The 17,931-nt window shown below is 47.5% G+C and overlaps 1 protein-coding gene across 3 annotated transcripts; it reads right to left on the bottom strand.

Annotated features, from left to right (window-relative positions):
• Window positions 1–37: 37 nt before the first annotated feature.
• LOC144718660 (choline/ethanolamine kinase-like) lies at window positions 38–17,354 on the bottom strand. Of its 3 annotated transcripts, none has more exons than XM_078594084.1 (12): window positions 17,276–17,354; window positions 11,522–11,732; window positions 10,004–10,112; window positions 9,033–9,146; window positions 8,428–8,561; window positions 7,099–7,203; window positions 6,438–6,496; window positions 4,839–4,926; window positions 3,630–3,738; window positions 3,000–3,211; window positions 2,414–2,495; window positions 38–1,726 (listed from the first exon to the last, which is right to left on the bottom strand). In XM_078594084.1, the coding sequence occupies exons 2-12, from the start codon at window positions 11,716–11,718 to the stop codon at window positions 1,670–1,672; spliced, it is 1,266 nt and encodes a 421-aa protein (XP_078450210.1). In that variant the 5' UTR covers window positions 11,719–11,732; window positions 17,276–17,354; the 3' UTR covers window positions 38–1,669. The 3 variants fall into 3 exon arrangements, with proteins under 3 accessions (XP_078450210.1, XP_078450212.1, XP_078450211.1); XM_078594086.1 differs by lacking the exon at window positions 17,276–17,354 and adding an exon at window positions 16,558–16,979; XM_078594085.1 differs by lacking the exon at window positions 17,276–17,354 and adding an exon at window positions 15,329–15,509.
• Between the last annotated feature and the right edge of the window lie 577 nt (window positions 17,355–17,931).

Below are 17,931 nucleotides of genomic sequence, written 5' to 3'. Positions count from 1 at the left end.
ATGCTTGCTGTATGCAGATGACAAAGCCAGACAACAATTAGCAGGAATTAATATTTTAATTTTTCTGTTTGGTATTTAATAGAATCATCATAAGGACAAACAAAACTTCAAATCAAGTATTGTTTACCTTCACAGGTTACAGCCTTTATCTTAAAACAGGCAAAGACAATTAGTCTTTGATCAGAAAGCACATTTCTGCTTTACTGTTAACAAAGACATCACAGTTGCTGATAAAGTGTGCAATATTTTTTTAAAAACGAAGATTAAAATATACTACGTAAAGATCAATTTTACAGGCATTGAGAAATGCGAGTTTGTAAAATGCCCATTAGTTTGATTTTGTAAAACAGTATGAAATGGCTGCTGTGTACGATTTGGAAAAACGACACGGAAAGGGGCTCTTCGCTTGAATGGTTTCCCTACGAATGAGCAGATCGGCTTTCGTAAATTAAACGCAATCAACAGAAGGTGTGTGTACAGGATTAACTGCACGTGTGGTAAATGTTATCTTGGGCAAACAGGACGAATGATCAGCACGAGACTAAAAGAACGTCAGAGAAATATTAAAGTATCCCAAATTCAACTGTCAGCAGTAGCAGAACACGCGTGCCAACAAGGACACTCAATTGATTTTGATTGTTGAAGTTTTGTGCAAAACTAGCTACTACTGGCCAAGACTAATTAGAGAATATCTAAATTTAAAGAAATCAAAATAACTTAAACCGTTCGGCTACCGCCTTAGTGCTACGTGGAAGCGAATAATCAAATAATACATTATTTAAATGCATGCCTACAAAGGGCAGCGTACTTCAATAGGGATTACCGTTGGTAGGGCTATTTTAATAAACAATAGACAGGAAGGACAAGTTCAAAGGGCTCGCATAATGCACATGCATAATGTACGTTGCCTCAGTAATCCCCCCCCCCCACCACATTGTGCAAGAGCGCAGAAGTGTGGTCACCACATCTGCGCCTCTATATAAGGAACGAAACAGGTGGACTTCTCCACAAATCTGGCTGTCGCCTGATGAAGCTAGTCGTAATTACTGGCGAAACGTCGTTCTCAGATTGTAAATGTTGTGGCTTGGCTCTCCAACACACCGGTGTGCTGTACTAGTGACGAATTGGCACGTTCTGTTAACGTGATAACCCTTACTAGTTTGCTATGTCGGGTGGTGGTGGGTTTTAACGACACATTTATATATTTACGTGATCTAACCCAAAAAAAATTCTTATGGCGTACCGTTAGATTACAGTGGCAGTGGCAAATGTACGCCGTGAATGAACATTCTATCGCGATGCAGGAGAAACGCAAGGCGTTCCTGCAACACACACAGGAACAGATGCCCCACACAAACATACGAGACAGCTCATCCGTCCCACCCCTTTGGAAATCTGTCGCACTGCTGGCAATGGGGATACACATTGGTAAAAGCACAGACATGAACGTTCGACAACACGCGAATTGTGCCCTAAGTGTTCACCCTTATTGTCAAGGCTGGCAGGATGCTTGCGTTTGGGTGTCAAGCTTATGTCGGGAATGTGTTCAAAACCAACCACAAATCAAACAGTAAGTGGTTACAAAGAACCATAAAATGCTAATCGTACATCGGCTTCCGAACATGAGCAACACAAGGCGGCGTAGTCTTCTGCAGGAACGAGCGATGCTTTAGGAAAACACTTGCTTCTGTTTGAAGTATGCCTCAAATCTTGCCAGTGCGTAATCCTACACGCATGCACACACACGTTTGGCAACACGTTTACAATCATTGTCCTGCTCGTCCGTATCACAGTTATGTAAAAAAGTGTCGTGTCATTAAAATGTAACGCTTATTGTTACTTTTTAGGTCTATTAATCATGCACAGTGCATAATCATGATGCCACACAAATATTTTCATTTAGAGTATTTGGTTGATATTAATTTCCACATGATAAGCCACTTTGTGGCCAGGATGCTTCTGAAAAAGAGCTACATAGCTCAGTGGGCCATACCTGGTAAAATAAAAAAATGGTTTTGTTTAGTGTTTAGTTTATACCGCACTCTAAACTTCAGAGAAGTTTCTCGCTCCATTGTCATGTTCGCCACTTCACAAAATATACAGATTCGACTGTGACTTCTTTTTATCACGTGGAAATTTACAGCAGCCAAATACTCTTAAACACATGTTAATTCTAATATGTGGATAAAAAAGCGGAGGACCCGGATAAAAATCCACACGACTACGGAGAGAGAGAGAGACATGCAAACTCCAAATATACAGCAGGCATCAGGGTCGGGATTGAACCCATGCGCTCATCCATAGCAGGCGAGGGAGTTAACATCTCGCCACCGTGGCGCACTCGTAAACAAGACACAAGCTGCTCCGCAGAGGGACGTTGCACGGTTATGTTGTGTAAAAGGGTCCACCTTACCAAGTATCCAAACTGGATGGTGGACATGTGTGCTTGGAGGATGGACCACAGTCCCCAGAAGAAGTGAGAAGCCAGAGCAAACCTGAACACAAAGGGGGCAATCGCGCATTCCTTGACACCTTGCGATATCCATTTAAAAACCAAACCTTTCTTTTCCCCTAATTCCCCCCCCCCCCCACCCCGAATACTATCGGCCCGCGTCACGAGACGGCGACCGTAAGCAGAGATATCGAAAACGGCCCACAAAAGCCGATATGACTGAGCTACCACTGGACATCTCTTTAAGACTCACAGCAGAGGTCAGCACTCTCCCACTCACTCAACGACAGAGGAATATTTTCCGCATGACGGTCAAACCAATGTTTTTTTTATTCTCAGAGCTGGCATTCAGCAATATTAAGTGCAGGACCAAATTTAATTCGATGTTTTTTTCACGCAGTCGCTGCTAAAATAGGCTTGAGGCCATCAACGCACTGCACTTGAAAACGAGGTTTATTAGTATTTGAGCCACCCGGCGAGCACCTCGCCCCTTGGTGAAATGCTTCAGGCAAAAAGAGGTTACGCTTGCAAGAGAGGGCATCATCACCTGTTCACCTCCACCAGTATGGCCTCCAAAACCGCGGTGTCGCCACTTGCATTGGGTAGTCCCGCGCTGTCCGCAGACCTTCCGCCCAAACGCCCACCGCCAGAAACGTCATTCTGACCTCCTCCTCCCACGTGATTCTCTGGAGCGCTGCTGCAGCCATTCATGTGGTTACCGGCTTGGGTCTCTGCTAGGTAATGCCGCAGAAAGTGCAGCTGCAACGAAGGAAATAAAACGACAGCAATTTGTTAATTATCTTGGAAAGTCCGTAAGCAGGCTACGCATTTCCAAGATGTGCGTTTGCGAAAAACCAAACACGACAAAGACGGGCGTTAAAAAGGGGGCGCAAAGAACTGCGCATGTTTGCCCCCCGCCCCCACCCTCTCTGAAGTACCCGCAGAGAAAGCTACACGCCTGCACTTTCCCCGCTAGCTTTTGACATTTCTGCCATGCGCAGAACAGCAGAGGAGGAAACTCCGTTCTCCCCGTGGCGGGGGAACCCAGATGGACGCGGCGCCGTGTACGCCGCTCATTTCCCGCGAGCGACCGACGTCGAGAGCTCAAGTTGCTTCACCGAGAGACGGCGGAGGAAGACGGACGGTGTGGGTCGCCTGCGGGGGAGGGGGGAGTTACCTGCTGCTCACGGCTCGGATACTTGTCCAGGTTGGCAGTGAAGAACGGCCACACGTCGTGCGTGTAGTCGTAGGTCCACTCACAGAAATGATTGCCGATGTCGAATCCCCTGCGGGAGGGAAGAGGGGAGGGGGGGGTGGTGGTCGTTACTCGGCACGCGACTTCCACACGTGGAGCAGCAAACGAGGACAGCCTCTGCGTACAAACTACGACGAGCGACAAAAACTTTGACAAAATTATGAAAACGTGAACGACCCTTTTATTTCATTGAGCTAAATTGTGTGCTGTTGCCCAAGATTAGCACGGTTGGCTACGTATGGTGCGAAGGAAGTTCAACACATGCTTACAAAGAAATCTTGCGCTCAAAGCCGAAGGCTGCCCCTTACAGTCCTGCTTCGATAAACTAATTTTAGTCGCGACGTATTTAATTTGGCCTCATGATAGTAATGTGGTCCATGACTTTTTGATTGTATTTTATTTCCTTTGTCCCTATTCTCTGTTGTTACCTTGTTCACTATCACCAACTACAAAACCACACGAGATTAAGTGCTGTGCGAAAGGAAAGGCGCTTTGCATTGCAACGATTCCTCACCGAGGCCTACGTGCTGTAAAAGAGGGCCATTGCCAGAAACGGCATCCGTAATATACTCTTTCTTTTTAAGGCCAACAGTGTTGTTTTCAAATTACTTTTGTTTGTTATTTGTGCATCACTGCCAATGCAAGCAGCATCACCGATTAGCACGGTTGGTGACGCATGGTGATAAAGTTCAACATAATTTAATCTGTTTAACACGTAGGCTTTCGCGACCAATATTATTCATAATCAACGTTTTTGGGTTTAGATCGCGTTATTTATAAATGTGTCGTAACCCTCCACCACCCGACACGGCCAATCAGTAAAAAAGTGTCACGTTGACAAAAGACAAATTAGTTCACTGCTTTAGCCCACCGGCGTACTCAAATTGTAAATGTCGTGGTTTCGCGCTTCAACACACCGGTGGGCTAAAGCAGTGAACTAATTTGTCTTTTGTCAACATGACACTTTTTTACTGATTGGCCGTGTCGGGTGGTGGAGGGTTACGACACATTTATAAATAACGCGATCTAAACCCAAAAACGTTGATTATGAATAATTTAATCTGTTTAAATAATCTGCAGTCTTAAAACGCCCAACAAAGTTAAACACAGATTCTGGGCATTGGCACTCACCTGTAATTATAGCTGCAGTATTCAAAGTCGATAATCATGAGTTTGTCTTCATTTGCCTTGACTTCATCTTCCAGGAGGAGAATGTTGCCTTTTGAAATACACATCAAAACAGTTTCAACGGATAGCATTATCAAATGCCTCGTTTGCATGGCTTTAAATGCATTTCATATAGCAAAGACGCACCTACGCTAAACGGCATGTTTATAGACGGACCATGTAATGTTACAGTTCAGTGCGCGTGGTAATGAATAATCCTTCGGTGAAATATAAATGCTCCCATTCAAAGCACTGAACCAGCACTGAGATCCAGAGTTCAAATCTGTGTTTCCACCAGCTGCAATTTAACCGGGTGTAGCGAGCTGACGGCGTCAACATGGTAACCAATGATTTATCACAAATCCCCATGAAATAAAGATGTTGTACCTAATTTAACACATTCCAACTTCAGAGAACTAAACAATGCCTTGGTCGCCATGTGAACCCAACCCCACCCCCCCCCCCCAGAGCGTGAGAAGGTGCACTGCCTGGCATGGGTTACAGGCAACCGAGGGACTTCGGAATTAGTTCTGTGGTGTCACCTTCAGGGGGAGGTCATTCGCTAACACTGGAGATGTCACACTGCCTTCCGAGAGTTCATTCTAAAAACCAATACACGCCCACCACCAGCTTCTGCAGCCATTTACATAACCGACATGGGCCGGCCGTGGGCGCGTCAACAGCGCTCGCGGCTCAACTCCCCCACGGCTGCACTGCCCCACGGCTACTTTCCCCTGCGGCAGCCATTCTGCCAAACGCTGCAATGCGGTGCCCACAGCTCATGGTCACCCATCCCGACGGCTGCCACCATCGATTTTTGCAACCCCCGATGCGCGACGCCGAGGTCAACACCATAACCTCACTTTCAATATAAATCCACCACGTTACAATAGCATTCTATTACTTTTTTTTTTAATTTTACCACGTAAGGCCCTCTGAGCTATGTAGCTCTTTTCCAGAAGCGACCTGGCCACAAACAATAGCTCAACGAAGCGGCTTGTCGCGTGGAAATGTACAGCAGCCAAATACTTTAAACGTGTGTTAATTCTACATGTGGAGGGAAAAACCCGAGAAAAATCCACGCGGCCACGGGGAGAACATGCAAATATATAGGCGTCAGGGTCTGGATCGAACCCACAACCTCCTCCATACCAGGCGAGGGAGTTGACATTTCGCCACCGCAGCGCCCCTTCATTCATTCACCGGTCAAGCTTTTTGCAGCCATTCCAGCAATATATTAATTTGTAGACAATAATGAACGCTGAGAAAATGACCATGCGCGCTTGACGGCATTACGTACGCCTGCCCGAGGCGCAAGTTGTTGCCTTGTGGTCAAGTTACAGGCATCGCGGCATCAACATCGGGTTCAAGAGGTCGTCACGGCCGATTCCACCCACGCCGCCAGACTTTGCCAAGAGCCTTTTGGTACGAGCAGCGGAGTGCGTTGGCAGTCGGTGACGAAGCCGTCGGCAGACGGTGACAGAGCCGTGGGCATTGTGCACCGCGCGTCACCGTGTGTCAAGGTGACTTTGCGTGCGGTGCGGCACAGGGGGCGAGACTCACCTTCCTGACAATCGTTGTGACAAAACACGACGGGGGAGGGGGTGGCGGCCAAAAGGTTTCTGCAGCGCGGGCACAGCCAGGGGGACATCAACGGCAGTCATCAGATGAGGTCAACGTAAAGGCCAAGACGACGCCATGCTCGGCGAATCTGCACTGCATCACTAACGTAATGTTCCAAGTCAGTAGTTCTTAATAAATACATAGGTTTAATAAAACAAGGTAGTTGTACTTACGTGCCCCTGCTTAATTTGTGTTTCGACGATTTACCTTCTCAAGAAATGTGGCCATGCCTCACACCCCTAGAAAGGGTATCTCGCATGCCCAGGGGGTGCGTGCACCCCAGGTTAAGAACCACTGTTCTAAGTGATACGAAAAAGGGGGGTGTAAATATAAGTTTTCCCACTTTTACCCAGGAAAGGTTTACCGAGCCTCAAGACGCATTTTGGGTCGGGTCACATTCGTCGAGATCTTAGCCAGTTCCATTTGTGAGTATTTGGGAAGGGAACGCGAATACACAGAATAAGCCCACACCTTATGAGGGTGCAACGCTCAAAATCTCTGTGTGGATGCAGTCAGAAATCGATTGCTGCACTGTCATCTCCTGGTCACTTCTAATGCACAACGCCGGTATCTACGTAAGGACATCTGTAGCAATTATTACCCCAGAACTTCCATCTCGTGTGGGAGGTTGAACGACATCAAGTGCTTAAACTTCCTCGCCTGTGGCTCCTTTGGGAACTCCAGCAGCATTACCTGCTCCATGTAGCTGTAGGAAATACGGCGTGCACACACACAGCAACTAAATACAAACAAAACGATAATCGCGACAAGCCACACACAATTTACAGAACAAGACCGTCCCGCCTGTTTTTGCGTAACGTATATCGAACAGATCAAACGGTCGCAAAGCTACGCAAAAGACGGAAGACTGAATTCTAATCACTGTGAACACTGTGGGACTGAGTGTATACACCAAAGAGACAAACCATCCAATACACAAGACAACATAAATTAACGGACGATCTAAATGCAAGCGCACGTCATGACGCTGTACAGACAGAGATGGGATGTGGCCATCAGGGGCAGGAAAGGGAAGTGCTTGCATTTGCGACATAAGGAAGAGAAATCGGCAAGCGTCGTTTAAATAATTTAAACTTAACGTGTGTATTAGGTTCTGGGCATTTTTGCATTGTTAATAATTATAGTACAGTATTATCTTTATATTCTGAGTGACCGAACCGTGCTAAAAATACTTTGTATCAAAAATAATTATAGTCATGAATTCCAAATCTTATTACATTGGTCGTAAGCGTATTATAAAGTATTAATAGGGATTAACAGGCCCACAGAAATGTATGAAATACAAAAGTGAGCACGAGCAGGTCAGGGTGTGTTTTTTTGAAATGTAAATCGGTAATTAAAAGTAACATTGCCAAAGCGCCCAAAGCTTAAAGTTTTCAACCTGTGCACAATATCTGCTCCAACACATGGTTCGAAAACACGGGGACACTGCCAAAAGGAAATGGAACAAAAGCTGAAAAGTGTGCGCAGAAGCAGGGAAGAGATAAATGCTGGGGACTAGAGAGAGAGAGAAAGAGCAACACATGGATCGGAAGAAAAATGCTTATTAGAAGCATTATCTTGACCGGTAAGAATACCGAGTGTGCTCGTGTTTGCTAAATAGGGGCGATGAACAACGAACGAGACCGGTGATGGAACCAGAGCCGAACACGACGAGCAAGGAGATGGAAAGATGACATCGGTTCACGTGGGGGGAATTAAGATGGATTATGGCATCGCGGGACCGTGACAGTAGGCGATGGACAAGACTTCATCCAGCAGTGGACAGAACGCGGATGGTGGATATTAACGGGTTATGATTGCTCCGTATATACAGTCGTGAACAGAAACAGGTGACCGTGCCGTGCTATTCTTGACACCCAATGCTTTGGCAAATCACATTAAAAACCACGACACATTCATTATTTACCTCTTCATTGTGCTGAACAGCCATTTGGGCTCTTTGTTGAATGGCATTTTCATTTCGTGAAATCTCGCAAGTTTTGTTGCAATTTCCGCGGAAACTTGTGGTAAAGCAAGCTCCGCAGTTCTCAGTCTTCTGCTCTGAAACATCGCAGACAAACACAACGACTTGCTCATCCTGAAGGATGGGATTAAGAGTTCTTGGTACTAGAAGAAGGCGGGGGGAAGGGGGGATAGGTACAGTACACGCGGCATGATTCATATGTTGGCGAAAATACAGTTTCCACTGATAATTGGCTGAAAAATATCCAAATTGTCGGTGCAAAAGGCGACCCCCTAAGATGTTTGAGACGATCCGCATCCTCGCGGACTAGATGTGCTTCACTGCGCACAAAGACAGAGAGTCTAACGCCACATTACGTACACTCGCATGCCACACCCATGTTTCCCGATTTCCCAGAAATGTCTTCTTTCAAAACGACCCCAAAATTATGAGTGCGTCTTATTTTCCGGAGCGTCTTTTAATTGTGTGAACACGGTAACGATGTTTTGCTCGGTGTGCAGCCGATCGTGGGCTCATCCCCCACCGCAGCCGCTGCGCGATCAGCTTACAGGAATGTACTCCTCCAAGCGGCCTTGAGGGAAGACCCCGTAGAGTTTCGGACCCAGCATTCGTTCTGCTAGGATAGCGAACATCACACTCTCCTGTACTAGCGCATCTTGTCCCTGCACACACACCGCAAAACGACGCGTGCCGTACAGCGAGTACAACGCGCATCGCGTCCACGTCACGGGATGCCGTGTGCCATTCGGGCACGCACGCGGTGTGCCGTACGCACGGAACAACACACCAGTTTCAGAACACGGTGCCCCTTCGGTAAACAACAGCGTTTGTGTCAAACGGTGCAAGGACACACGGCACAAGCGCAAGCTATATCCTTTTTTCGATTTAAAGCTTTCGTGACTGCAGGGATACATCTTCTTGGTTCTTTCGGTAAAGTCGCGTTGTAGCCGAAACGTCGTGAGAATTATTTGATTTTATTATGTTTCATTTTTATTATTTTATCACTTCCCTTCTACGTGACTTTACCGAAAGAACCAAGAAGAAGCTATATCCTGCTCGGCCCTGGGCCAGTGGTGAGAAATTCCACATTCGTATGGCCGGGGCGAGTTTGCCCACAGGGACAGCTGTCGACTTCCCCGCAAAGTGGTACTCGTTGTATCGACCCAGGAGGGATCGTGAGTGGAGTCGATCCCCAAGCAGGATGTGAACTCCCAACCTTGCGAGTGCGAGCCACTGGCTCTACCGCTGAACCATGAGGCCGGATGCACATGGACAGGGCGCTGAACATGGACAACGCGCTGCACATGGACAATGGGCTGCACATGGACAGCCCACTGCACATGGACAGGGCGCTGTACCCCGTGATCCACTGCCAAGTCGGCTGCACAAAACAGCATGCAACAACACAGCAGCAGCAGACAGCACAGATCACGCCGTGTTGTAACAAGCACATCACGGGGTTTGGCACAGACAAGCGTGCGTGCATGCCAGCATGTTATTTGTACAAACAGAAATGCACCTGAAGGATTCGGCCGTAGATTCGTAAAAGGACATTTCTTGGTTCGTCTCTGGAGTTCTGCTTCCCGTCCGGGAGCGCGCACAGGTAGAGGAAGTTGCTGAGCCCCCCACTGTAAAACAAGCAGTGAAAATGATGTTTGTTTGGACAAATACTGCACATTGGACGTATATAAAAATGTAGTGATATGCTGTATGATGATGACACAGCATAATTGTGTCATTTGATATCCTTAACATTACACAACACAGCACCAGTGTTGCAGCCTCGTGTGTTTTTATGAAGCGGTACTGGGCGGCTTTTCGAGAGTTTAATTATTAAACGATGAGTTCCATCAATGCCCTTAATTCTTCCCACTGCATTAGCAATGACGCATCACAGAAAGAAATATCTGCAACTTGCCAGCAACATCCTCCCTGACGTGCGGCCACATCAGTCTTCTTCAAACAGTCTACACAACTGTTTTTATCCGCGATGACGTGTGTTGAACAAGATTAGAGAAAAGGGAATTTGCGCTCCTAAAATGATCTATGGACTATGCTACCTGAACCCTGCGTTTCTACATCACCCCGGCCCACGTCACAAATGTGTTGCCGCGCAGAGCGAACCAAGATTAGGACACATCCCCGTGTTATTGACAGAGGTGGGACAAAGTCATTGTTATGCAAGTCCAAGTCGAGTCGCAAGTCATCAAATTCATGACTCGAGTCTGACTCGAGTCCAAGTCACATGACTCGAGTCCACACCTCTGGTTATTGACTCCAATTTTCAGGTATGATTGAGATATAACCGGTATTTATAAATCAACAAGAAACGCTCCTCATTTTAATATGTAGGCTTTCACGACCAATATTATCCACAAGAGTTTTTTTTGGGGTTAGATTGCGTAAATATGTGTCGTTAAACCTGCCAACATCCGACACAACCAATTAGTAAGGTTTGTCACATAAACAAAACATGCCATAGTTCAGCAGACTGGTGTTTGGAGAGTAAACCCACAACATTTACAATTCGGGTACAATGTTTTGCCAGTAATGACAACCAGTCTCATCAGGTGACAGCCAAAATTGTGGATAAATCCTCCTGCTTCCCTCCTCGTATTCGCCACAAGCTCAGTCTCACGGATTTTAGAATAATGCGGGTCTCACACAAGACCTCACGGTCATGTGGTTCGCTTGCTCGGAGAAGGTTCGTGAAATACCAGAGGATTCGTTCGATGTCAATGTTCCCAGCTACTACTACTCAAGCAAGTGGCGTTTTTAGGTACAGCCGGAAAATGTCCTCTGGAAGCCGAGAACCCGGCAAAAACGGAATTATTTATAAGCTCAAAGCGAACTTCAAAGCACAAGGCAGCAAATGAGATCGTCAACTGTGGGCCGCAACAGGGAAGATTTCATATGGACATGAGGTGTAAAGTAGGACATTGCCCGCTTGTGGACTCAGCTTCCAAGAATATATTTTTAAATGCCCCCACCACGGACAGAGCGGAAGTGAAGCTTGTGCCGAGGGGCTCGCCATTACCTTATAATACTGATTTGAAACTCATTCTCCTGCAGCGTCTTCCACATGCCAGACAGGTACTCCTGGCACCACACGAAGGCGAGCCTCTTGGTCTCTGCGGGGACAGTGGCCTTGCGCTCCACCTCGTCCTGTTCCTCGTCCACCTCCGCTCCTCTCGTCCTGTCCGAACCGAGGCCGGGCGCCTCGTGCTCACTCATCGCACCGGAAGATCCTGGCATGAGCAGCAAAAACCGTTGATGTAATTACAGTGGCGAATACTAAACTAAACTATTTTTCTTTTACCAGGTAAGGCCCAGCTGAGCTATATAGCTCTTTTTAAGAAGCAACCTGGCCACAAATGATAGCTCAACGAAGTGGCTTATCATGTGGACATTTACAGCAGCCAAATACTCAAAATGCATGTTTCTAAATGTGGCAGGAAAAACTGACGGAACCGGAGAACAATCCACGTGACCATGGCGAGAACATGCAAACTCCAAATATACAGGCGTCAGGTTCGGGATCGAACCCACGACCTGTATACTAGGCGAGGTAGTTAAAATCTCGCCATCGTGGCACACAGAAGCTGCGTCACATACAATACAATTCGGATATTCCAGGAAAACTGCCCAGCGTTGAAAAGTAGGCCAAAATACCCTCAGAGGGGGCTTTCTAGAGCTCCCTCCAGTAGAGATACTTGTGACAGTAGTCCTGAGAAATTGTAGGGCTTCACCTTTTAGACGGTAAAACCTGTCAAAGCCTGAATAATCGTGGGGACGTCTTTCCAGCACATAATAATGCTATGAATGCGCAATTACGTAACTTAAAAAACACTGACACCACAAAATATCACCTAGCACGTTTAATTAACAACCGTTTTCTCAAGCTGTGCGCGAAGCTGGCCTGTGATTAAGGGAACTGGCAGTAAAGGTTATCCTGGAGGACGGGACGTGTGGATTAGGAATGTTAATAAGATTACGGTAAATTATAGATGATAATTACAATACACGGATTTAAACAGCCATGGCTACACAGAGAGGGTGTACAGTGTGGGGGACCAATCATGTGAAGGCTGACTGGCGCTGGAGAGCCGAGTGGATGACAACTCGCCTACCCGTACGCACGGCACTCACAGAATTAACGTTTTCAGCCAGATGGCCAAAAAAAAATCACTTGGTATATAGGTCGTGGGTTCGATTCCGACCCTGACGCTTGTATATTTGGACGTTGCATGTTCTCCCCGTGGTCGCGTAGATTTTTGTCCGGGTCCTCTGGTTTTTCCCTCCACATGTAGAAACGTGCATTTAGATTATTTGGCTGCTATAAATCTACACATGATAAGTCGAGCTATCATTTGTGGCCAAGTCACTTCCGAAAAACAGTTATATAGCTCAGTGGGCCTTTCCTGGTAAAATGTAAATAGTTTAGTTTATAGTTTAAGTGACACGAATGGGGGCATCGTGGGCGCACGTCAAATTCGATGCGCTACGATGAACACATGGCCATTGCTGTTGGAGACCTGTTCTGTAAGATGTGTGTGAAACAAGAAGCACTCAAGAGCGACAAGCAGCAGCGGTCCCTGGCTCGAGCTCATAGAAGAGGATGAGACTGCAACATTCGGCTTCTCACACCAGTAGGCGATCGTGTTCTCATTTTCAATAAAAATTACTCTGAAATCTAAACTTCTGGGGAGACGAACAACTCTACTCAACATAACTTTTTTCAGGATGGTATAATATTTCATTTTTTATCTTGATATATGGACGTGCAGAGTGGGGGAGGGGGAAATGGATAAGGTGGTCGTTAAGAGTATAGGTTCCTCGGCATGAGTCCCATGCCACATCTCCTGTAAAAAGCATTTCTTTTTTTGCTTCTTAATGTCTTGTAGGGAACTAAGAGTTCATCACTGCTTTTTTTTTACTTGGTGACTTTTGCATTCTAATCTACAGTAATTACCTTATTGCTATCTCTATACGGTTTTACCACTTGCTTTACGTTCTTCTTCACCTTTTGCTCGCTCTCTCGCTCTCTCTCTCTCGTACTGTCGCACTGTCAGCAGGTGGACATGAGCCAGAACTGTCAGCAAAGCTGTTGCAAGCAGCAGGACCGCTCCCAAGGGAACATAAAAAAACTGAAATTGTTCCAATCGTGAACGACTCTTGTGTCTCCAGGAACACGAAGAGCCGGAATTAAATTTCCATCCACAGTGGCAGTGGGCACATGTGCCAACTGTCAGTGTGAACAGCGCGGAGAGGAACTCTCTCCTCCTGGACCACATCAACCACTGCCACGCAAGCCCCCGTCAGTCACATTTACACCAAGCGGAAATGTTTAGATCAAGAGCAAATGAATTTTGTATATCCCTGGCTTCGGCTCAGCCCTAACCAGCCCTCACATTTCCCCTGTGAGGAACAAAAAACCCTCAGTTCTTCACGTGGTGGAACCCACCCCAGAAACAACTACCGCCATTTGCCACGAAGTGGCGGTGACGTCACCACGGCGCATGTGCCAGGCTAGGTGCACTTTGAGACCACGTGAAGTGTCGTAGGCTTGCTGCTGACAGGTCACTGGACAAACCCAGGTGCCACGGGTTGACTGAGATGACTGCTCCCTACTGCGCCAGCTCTGGTTTCTCTCTCTCTCTCACACACACCCACGGATTTTCTCCATGTCTCTACCCAGAGGTAAATTCCAATTCATCACCTTTGTAATGAATATATTACAACCGTCTATTTGTGTACCACGCCAAGTGGCATCCGTCACGCCTTACTTTACAAGGGCCCCTACACGAGTGGGGCCGTGGGTCGAGCGACGTGGCACCTGGTGACACAGCGACGAAATGACTCAACGCCACTTTATCTCCACCTCGCCCCACCAACATCACTCCACGTGCCAAAACATCTCCGCGCTCCCTCCATTTGGCACAAGTCGAATACGCTACAAAGACAAACAAATATATCCCCGTAATCGTCGATAAATGAGTGTTTATTTGATGTAGTGCCCTTCGCGATAAACCGTTGCAAGGCCCTTCACGAATAAGAAGTTAATAATTGAACAGCGGTCAATAACTGTGCAGTAAAATAAACGATCAAAACAGAACGATCAACTTTAACAGGTTGTTGGAGCAGGTGCTGTTAGCGAGCACCTATTAAGGCCGGAAAGGCAGAGGTGGGTGGCCAGGACCACGTCCGGCCGCCTTTGTCTCCCCAGTGCTAATGTTTACGGACCGCACCAGGTACTCATTGAAGGACGACTAACCACGTGCATTCAAAGACATAAATCCCCCGCATAGCCCCCACAGGCTGCATTACACACACATTCACGTGTATTTGTTTTACGTTTAAAGTAGACTTGAACTCAGGAGGCCAGGATAGACTCATTTGCTAGTGACCTGGGCATTCATAATACCCACAAATATACGAGATGTCATTTGCATTACAAAAACGGTAATAACCGGTGGTATCGATGTGTCTAGTAATACAAATTCATATTTCGATATAAAGGTTTCATGACTGCAGGGATTCATATTCTTGGTTCTTTCGGTAAAGTAACGTAGAAGGGAAATAGTAAAATTAAAATAAAACAATGAAATTATCACGACGTTTCAACTGCAACACAAGCAATCATCATCAGGTGTGAAAACCACAGCAAGAAAATTTGAAAAAAGTGCCGTTTTTTTTCTCAAATTTTCTTGCTGTGGTTTTCACACCTGATGATTGTTTGTGTTGCAATCGAAACGTCGTGAGAATTGTATTGTTTTATTTTTATCATTTTCCTTCTACGTGACTTTACCGAAAGAACCAAAGAGTACAAATTAACATGTTTTACCTTTTTAACGGAGACGAGCAACTCGCACGTACTTGTGTCCGCCCGTCCCTTCCAGCCAGTCAAACTTTTTTCTTTCTTTTGCCTGCGTCTCTCTCCACCTTTCTCCTGCCTTCTGTCCGGTCTATCCCAATGTAGATCGAGTCCTCGCTCCGTCTCTCTGTCCTCTCTCCTACTACTCCCTCCCCTCTCTATGCATCTCCTCCCTCCACTCTCACCCACTGCCCCCCGTCTCTCTGACCTCTCGCTCTCATTATTCCCCTCCCTCCTTTCCTGCATCAAACTCTCTCTTGCCTCTCTCCCTCCCTCTCTCCTCTTTCGCTCCCTCGCTTTCCTCTCCGTTTAAAGAACATTTTCACTCTCCTCCCCCCCATCTCTTCTCACTCCATCACCTCCCTTCCTACCACACACACACAAGCACGCCAGACAGCCAGCCAGGAATCCAGCCAGCAAAGCTATTTTCTAACAAAGTACACCACTTGGATATGGTATAAAACGACGGGAGCTGCTCCAGTGGGGGTGGGTAATGGGTACCAGCTCACTGGCCTTGCAACCCAGAGGTCAATTCCATGACCTTCCGGGAATGTCCACCCAGCACTGCGGATGGGTGAATCGCAGCTTGCGGTGGGGTAAAATGTGGGCACACACACACTCCATGTTTTGTTTTGGTGAATGTGGATGAGTAGACCAAATACCCACTCTCGAGTTCTCTCTTTCTCTCGTGGAGGCTCTTCCGCCAGCAGTGGCGTGGACAAGAAATTGCAGGGATGCCCCTTTAACTGTACTGTATTTATCCGAACGTCTGCCGCCGTGCGGTTTGTCCGTTCTCGCATACCCAATCAATCAATACCCTGAACTCCACTGGAATCGGTTACCGGTTCGTTACTTTTCTGGATCGGGGATCGATTCCCATTAACCGGTTACCGGTTTAACCGTATTATCGGTTAATACTCTTTGGTTTTTCGGTAAAGTCACGTAGGTAAAACAATAAAATAAAACTAAATTAAATCACGACGTTTCGGAGGCAACATTAATTTAGTTGTTTTCATTTATTTTATTTTATTGTTTTACCTACGTGACTTTACCGAAAAAAACAAAGAGTATGAATCCTTGCAGTCACGAAAGCTTCAAATCTAGAACGTATTATCGGTTCACAACCATATAATGTAAATTCACACATACTCTATACGACCGTACACAAGTACAGTTACAGTGGGTGGCGTGACTCACACCGGATCCCAGCCGTCTTTGTATCCCCAGGGATTCCCAGGCCGCGTTCAGACACGTGTCGCCTACACTGCCCCCCTCTGTGTGGCCCAGAGACGCAGACGAAGTGACAGAGAATGACACACAGAGAGAGAGACAGGGCGATCGTGAAGAGATACAGACACACGTATACACAGACACACAAAGACAGAGAATGAGACACACACAGAAAGACAGAGAATGAGACACACACAGAAAGACAGAGAATGAGATACACGGAGGGGCAATAGACACACACAGAGACAGAGCATGAGACACACAGAGACAGAGAGACAGAGAATGAGACACACACACAGACAGAGAATGAGACACACACAGAGTGATATCTACGCAGTGGTAGACAAACGCACACAGAGACAGACACCGAGAGGGATAAGAGACACGGAGACACTGAATATTAATTTTTTATTGAATGAGACGCAGAGAGACAGACCCGGAGACGGACAGGACACCACAGAGAGGCACTGAATATGAATGTTTTATAGTTTGTTATCGAATGACACTGAGAGACACACCCGGAGAGGGACACGAGACCCACCGAGAGACGCTGAAGGCGACACAGAGACAGGGAAGAGACAGACATTAGAAGAGAGAGACAGAGAGAGACACAGAGAGAGAGAGACAGAGAGAGCCAGTGGGGGTGGTGGGTGGTGGTGGTGGGTGGTGGCGGCCTCTGCAACTCACGCGGTCCCGGGTCCCGCCGGCTTCTCGTCTGCCGCCGGGAGCCCCGGACTCTGAATCAGCATGACAGCGAGGGGGGGCCGGACTCTGAATCAGCATCGCAGCGTGGGGGAGGGGGCCCGGACTCTGAATCAGCATGACAGCGAGGGGGGGCCGGACTCTGAATCAGCATCGCAGCGTGGGGGAGGGGGCCCGGACTCTGAATCAGCATGACAGCGAGGGGGAGGGGCCTCGGACTCTGAATGAGCACGACAGCGAGGGGGGCCCGGACTCCGAATCAGCATGAGGGGGTCCGGACTCTGAATCAGCACGACAGCGAGGGGCCCCCGGACTCTGAATCAGCACGACAGCGAGGGGGCCCGGACTCTGAATCAGCATGACAGCGAGGGGGTGGGGCCCGGACTCTGAATCAGCATGACAGCGAGGGAGCCCCGGACTCTGAATCAGCACGACATCGAGGGGGGCCCGGACTCCGAATCAGCATGAGGGGGTCCGGACTCTGAATCAACACGACAGAGAGGGGGGCCCGGACTATGAATCAGCATGACAGCGAGGGGGGGCCCGGACTCCGAATCAGCATGAGGGGGCCCGGACTCTGAATCATCATGACAGCGAGGGGGGCCCGGACTCTGAATCAGCATGACAGCGAGGGGGGCCCG

Source organism: Lampetra planeri, chromosome 5 (assembly GCF_965212315.1).
Source record: "Lampetra planeri chromosome 5, kcLamPlan1.2.h2, whole genome shotgun sequence".
Classification (NCBI taxonomy): Eukaryota; Metazoa; Chordata; class Hyperoartia; order Petromyzontiformes; family Petromyzontidae; genus Lampetra; species Lampetra planeri.
The sequence above is the reverse complement of the archived record's forward strand: the minus strand, read 5'-3'. Positions and strand labels throughout refer to the sequence as shown.